This window comes from Hibiscus syriacus, unplaced genomic scaffold, assembly GCF_006381635.1.
Source record: "Hibiscus syriacus cultivar Baekdansim isolate YM2019G1 unplaced genomic scaffold, ASM638163v2 tig00110015_pilon, whole genome shotgun sequence".
Classification (NCBI taxonomy): Eukaryota; Viridiplantae; Streptophyta; class Magnoliopsida; order Malvales; family Malvaceae; genus Hibiscus; species Hibiscus syriacus.
In genome coordinates, this window is record NW_024062564.1 from 1,738,476 (window position 1) to 1,744,644 (window position 6,169).

Below are 6,169 nucleotides of genomic sequence, written 5' to 3' on the forward strand. Positions count from 1 at the left end.
GTGTATTTCCATCATTTCCTTACGTCCGATCTTATTATTTAATTTAATCTTATCACTTACTTCAGTCATTTCAAACAATTCTAACCAAAGAGCACATTCGATAAATCATTCTTCAGGTATTTACTCTATTCAATAATTTCCAGGTTAAATATCTTTTCAAATGGTACTAACGAATTTTCAGAAATTTTCCATATAAAGGTAGGATCCCAACAATCAAATCAGTAATTTATCGATTTAAAAACAAATTCTCAGGTTACTCTCTCATTCAGAGTCAACTTGGACTATTTTCAACTCTCAAAGACATTTTTGTAATTTCGCACCCACATACTTTTGGTAACAACTCTTAACGAAAATAAATATAGTTCAAAGATTCTATGCTTAATTGCTTACCTGAACATTCTCGGATCTTGAAATGATTGATTAACATACTTCTAGTATCTTGCATAAACCCTATTGGGTTAAAAACTGGTTATCCAAATTTTCAAAGCAAACTAGCGTTTCTTATGCACATCTATAGTTTTATCAGATCAATATATCCTTTCAGAGTTATTAATCAACTTCCAGGGACAATTTTTGTCATCTTAAAACATAAGGGTATTTTCATAATTTTACTCTACCGAAATATTCTCATATCCAAGTACCTTTGATGAAATAAATGTTACAGATCCAAGTTGATTCCTTCATAACTATACACAGAACTTGTAATTTTAATTCTAACAATCCATCAATTTCTTATAAAAGTCATCTAAACCATAATCAGTTACCGAATTTTTTTATCGTATTTGGATCAAGTATAGAAATTAATCAACTACACATATGAGACCAATATTATCTTATTCATGCATTTACCAATATTCACATGTTCCATAAAGTATAAAGAGGTAGTAAAGTATTACCTCAATTTTCGTGCAATACTGATCGACCATAAAATTCCATTCGAACGCCCTCGATCTTAAAATAATCTTCCAATATTTCCTCGGATTCATACCAACAGAAATTACATAAAAAACGGAGTTTAATTACGATAAACGGATCGAATCGGGTGATAAATCAGTGAAAAATAGCTTACCGGGTTTGAATTTGGCGAAACAGACTTCGGATTCGGATTCAGGACGTCAAAAGCATAAAATATGACTTTTCAAAAATTTGGAATTTTCGATCAAAATCAAAGTCAACGAGTTTGACTGGAAATTTCGAAGCCTTCGGGTCTGAATTTCGAAAAACGGACTGCGGAATCGGATTTGGAACGTCGAAAAATGTCAGGATAGGTATACTCGGTCAAATTCAAAGGTCATTTCAAATCCGGTCAAAGTTTTGGTCAATAGTGGTCAACGCCAGTCAACGGTCAATGGGTCGGGTAAACGAGTCGGGTTGTAACCGATCAAAACAGTTCCAAAACCAGTAAAACCGATCACTTTTGCCTTCCCCACCCGCAGTGGCAGCGCGTGGGGGCACGTGAACAGTACCTTGATGTCGGAAAATTCCTAAAAATTATTTTAAGCAATTTCGAGATACTTACAAAGTTCGGTTCAAATTTTTGAACGGCGGAGAGCTCGATTTCAACGAATCGGAAACTTTAACCGCTTCACCTCCTTACACGTCACCGTCGATGGAGACCAAGGATGATACCGGCGTACTCGAAACGATGCAAGAAACACGGTGGTGCGGGAGGTGTCGTAAACGGATCATCGGATCGTCGTGAATCGACGAAAAACCAATTGAAATTGAGTTATTACCGACAATACTTCCGATTGAAATTAACGACGAACGGCGACGATTCACGACGAAAGGTTTGAGGGGTTTTGTTCCTCGCTCGACAACGAACACGATGGTGGTTTCGGCTCGTCGATTGGAGATTGGACGGCGAGTAGATCGGAGTTGAAAGAAGGGTTGTTGGAGAGGAGAAAATTAGAAAACCATTCTGGAAACTGACGGGGGAGATTTATAATTCAACATATATAAAAAAATGGTTAAATTATGGGTTTAGTCACTCAATTTCCTGCACTTCTTAAAACGGTCTGCCAACTTTAAAATTTTACAATTTAATCCCCCAATTTCTTCCAAAAATACCAATTAAATTCACCACTTTATAATTTCTTAAATTTAGCCCCTAAATTGGAGGTGTTACAAATCATTTATATATGTTGTTTGAACTACCCTTGGTTGAATCCTAGTTTTAGTGAGTAATCTGGTTAGGGCCAGTCTTTTGGAAGCTAGTAAACTCCAAGTGATCAATGCCAAATGCAGGCATGTGATAGACCCGAGTATATAAAAATCATTCAGCTTCATTCTGTTCATGTGAATGGTTCCGGATGTTGAGGAGATTGAGAGATATGACAAATGTTGAACCTCACTTTAAGTACTAGTTTCTGATTAAAGATTTTTCAACTGCTTGGGTTTATTTCTAGTAAATTTACTTCCAATGATATGTGCTTAAAATAACGTTGATGGCAGCTTAACAATACTACGAATAAGAACAATTTGTTAACTAGCTCCCCCACCCTAAGAAGAAGAAGAAGAAGAAGAAGAAGAAGAAGAAGAAGAAGAAGAAGAAGAAGAAGAAGAAGAAGAAGAAGAAGAGTGTTAAGTCAGATGATTTAACAAGCCAGGTTAGTATTTCGTTACTGCAGTAACGACGGTTAATGACGAGTGATTAATTTGTTATAAATGGATAACATTAGTGATCAATTTGTTATTTTTAAACTTTTAGTGTGAAAAACGAAGACTTACTCAAACATTAATGACCATATGTATAAATTATCCTATTTTTTAAGTGTTTATACCTAAATAATAAATTTTAAATATTTTTTCAAAGTCCTTAATTCCATCATAGTAGATGAATAAAATATCTAAGACTTTTGATATGTCAAATTAATTTACTAAGACAAAGACAAAATATAAGATCTAACGATTAAATGTCACGCTTTATAAATTCCCTTCAATCATAAAGAAAATAAGACTCTCGGGTTCTTCACCTCTTTATCTACACCAACCATTTATCTACCAACTCCACGAAAAATCCCCTTCTACTGCACAAACTTGTTCTCTTTCTCTCGTTGCTTTTATCTCAAATTAGACTTTTTAGATTTTAGGGATTAAATTGATTAAATACTAGAGTATTGATTACTAAATTTTTAAATTTAAAATATATAAAATTTAAGGGTAAACTATACTTATGATCACTTAATTATGGGAGGATGCTAGTATAAAAAGGGATGGTGCACCAAAACCATAATCTTCATTTTTTAAAAAAATTGATAAAGAAATATACCAATTAAGTATATGTTAACATTTGATAGAAGGTTGATCTGATAGTTAAAAAATTAATAAAATTAAATATTGATCGTCAATTAGATGGTAACACATGTAATTATATTAGTTTTATTAGCTATCATGTTAGTTCGTACATCCAATATTGATTATAGATGACATAATTAATATCATTTAAATAACCAAATGACATAATTTATAAAATTAAAATATTTCTGGTTAAATTGAAAATCTCAATAGTTAAGTGATCATGCTGTTGTTTATCCTTTCATTAATTACACGTGAACTGTCGGTTTGTTAAAATCAGATGATCATTTTATAAACTTTCATAGTTGTAGGACTCATAAGTAAAGAACCTTCAAAGTTTGGACCAAAAGTGTAGTTTTCGCAAAATAATACAGATAACTTTATATCAGGCGCGTATTCAATCATTTACTTTTTATTTTTTTTATTTTATTGTAATTAAAGTGATAAAGAAAAGGAAAAAAATTGGTTTCAAGTGAAAAGGAAACGAAAATGGCAGACTTTATCCTCTATAAGCTTCAATTAATCCAATACGAATAGTAACAGTTGTATGGTATCGCCGCCGAAGATGGCCGCTAGCAGCGATCCCAACCCTGAGGGTTCCGATGAGCAACAAAAACGATCGGAGATATACACTTACGAGGCGCCCTGGCACATCTACGCCATGAACTGGAGTGTGCGCCGCGACAAGAAATACCGTCTCGCTATCGCCAGCCTTCTTGAGCAGTACACTAATCGCCTTGAGATTGTCCAGCTCGATGACTCCAACGGCGAGATCCGATCCGACCCAAACCTCTCCTTCGATCATCCCTATCCCCCAACCAAGACCATCTTCATCCCCGACAAGGAGTACCAGAAACCCGATCTTCTCGCCACTTCCTCTGACTTCCTCCGCATATGGAGGATCTCCGATGATCACTCCCGCGTCGACCTCAAGTCCCTCCTTAATGGCAACAAGAACAGTGAGTTCTGCGGCCCTCTTACCTCTTTCGACTGGAATGAGGCGGAGCCCAAGCGAATCGGAGCCTCCTCAATTGATACCACTTGTACTATCTGGGATATCGAGAAGGAAACGGTGGATACCCAGCTTATTGCCCATGATAAAGAGGTTTATGATATCGCCTGGGGCGGCGTTGGTGTTTTCGCTTCCGTTTCTGCTGATGGGTCCGTTAGGGTTTTCGACCTTCGCGACAAGGAGCACTCCACTATTATTTATGAGAGTTCGGAGCCCGATACTCCGCTTGTACGGTTGGGGTGGAACAAACAGGACCCAAGATACATGGCCACTATAATTATGGACAGTGCTAAGGTGGTTGTTTTGGATATCCGCTTCCCTACACTGCCGGTGGTTGAGCTGCAGAGGCACCAGGCTAGTGTCAATGCCATAGCCTGGGCACCCCACAGCTCTTGCCACATTTGCACCGCTGGTGATGATTCCCAGGCCTTGATTTGGGACTTGTCCTCCATGAGTCAGCCTGTGGAGGGTGGACTTGACCCGATCCTCGCCTACACCGCTGGAGCCGAAATCGAGCAGTTGCAGTGGTCATCTTCCCAGCCTGATTGGGTCGCCATCGCCTTCTCCACCAAGCTTCAGATTCTCAGGGTATGAGTGAATGGGATTGGTATGTTGGGTAGTACTACACTACACAGTGCTAAATTTGCTAATTCTTAGTGTAGTAATTGTACTCAAATTTATGGGAATAACAAGATTGATGCTGCTGTTGTGTCTAAAATCTCAAAACTGTTTTGGTTTCCGTTGCTTGGATAGTTGATTGAAAACATCTTCCTTATGATTATACCAATCTCTTTATTTTGCTCTATGCTTGGTGTTTACCATTCCTTTACATCCAAAACTTTCCCTTTTTTATTGTAGTTGTGAGAGAAAGAGAGGTGCAGATTCATTTTTTTAGAACGCTTGGGAAGCATTGATTTATGGACCTTGAACTGAAACACAAGATCAAGACAGCCACTCTTTGCGGTTTGGTTTACACAACATGTTCTTTGTTGTTCTGTTGGACAAGATGAGAGTGTTTTCAGTTTCTCTGGTTTTCTGCAAAGTTTAATTAGTTACTATAAATGTGATAAACGATGGGCATGAAGATGGGTGGGGTACCCTGGGCTGCTTTGAGATGCTTGTGTTTGTGTTAATGTTGAACTAGCTTTAGCCATAGAATTGTTATGAACATGACTGAGTTCTCGATTGATCGATGGAAAAACAAATCAGTTATAACCTTGCAGGTGGAAGGATAGAAGACAATATAGCAATGACATCAACGGCCAACTACATGATTGAAGGACACCGATTGGTTCATGTAGAGTGAAATCTAATGGCAGTATAGTTGTTAAGGAGGGAAATTGAAAAAGATTGTGGGGGTTATGAGGATCAGTGATCAGTGATCATTGGTAGAGCAATATAGAAAACATGTTTTCATATATCTGTGTCTTTGACCTCTAGCAGTTGTGTTAGTTTGATTTCGCAATTGGAATTTCTGTAACCTGTTTTTGTTAAGCGCGGTGAAGAGTGTCATGGAGAAGTATCATAAACCTGTTAGTAGATCTATACATTAGAGAATTCATTGCAATTTGTGTTTCACTAGATAGAGGATTAGCTTTGCCCAATTTCAATTTCTTATTAGTGATTTGCAGCATCCTCACTGGGAGTTCAAATTGGGAAGTTTGCAGTGCACAAGGACGCACAAAGACATACCTAAGAATTTATGTTAGGGGTAAACTTATAAAATTTTAAGAGAAAAATATAGTAACAATATAAAATATTAAAAAAATCATATAATAATTTAATTTTTTTAGGAAAACGATGGTCCCTGTCGGCCCCTTTGGTTTATTCTGCATGTGCATGTTCCCTTACTTTGCCTTT

At 36.9% G+C, this 6,169-nt stretch overlaps 1 protein-coding gene across 2 annotated transcripts; it reads left to right on the forward strand.

Moving 5' to 3' along the window:
- Window positions 1-3,766: 3,766 nt before the first annotated feature.
- Window positions 3,767-5,678, forward strand: LOC120212735 (WD repeat-containing protein LWD1-like). 2 transcript variants are annotated; one of them, XM_039210950.1, is made up of 2 exons: window positions 3,767-4,897; window positions 5,168-5,678. In XM_039210950.1, the coding sequence occupies exons 1-2, from the start codon at window positions 3,845-3,847 to the stop codon at window positions 5,171-5,173; spliced, it is 1,059 nt and encodes a 352-aa protein (XP_039066881.1). In that variant the 5' UTR covers window positions 3,767-3,844; the 3' UTR covers window positions 5,174-5,678. The 2 variants fall into 2 exon arrangements, with proteins under 2 accessions (XP_039066881.1, XP_039066880.1); XM_039210949.1 differs by lacking the exon at window positions 5,168-5,678 and having other exon boundaries at window positions 3,768-5,027.
- Window positions 5,679-6,169: the final 491 nt, after the last annotated feature.

Bases quoted from the DNA above. Each gene is read 5' to 3' on its own strand.
- LOC120212735 (XM_039210950.1), top strand. From the start codon at position 3,845: ATGGTATCGCCGCCGAAGATGGCCGCTAGCAGCGATCCCAACCCTGAG.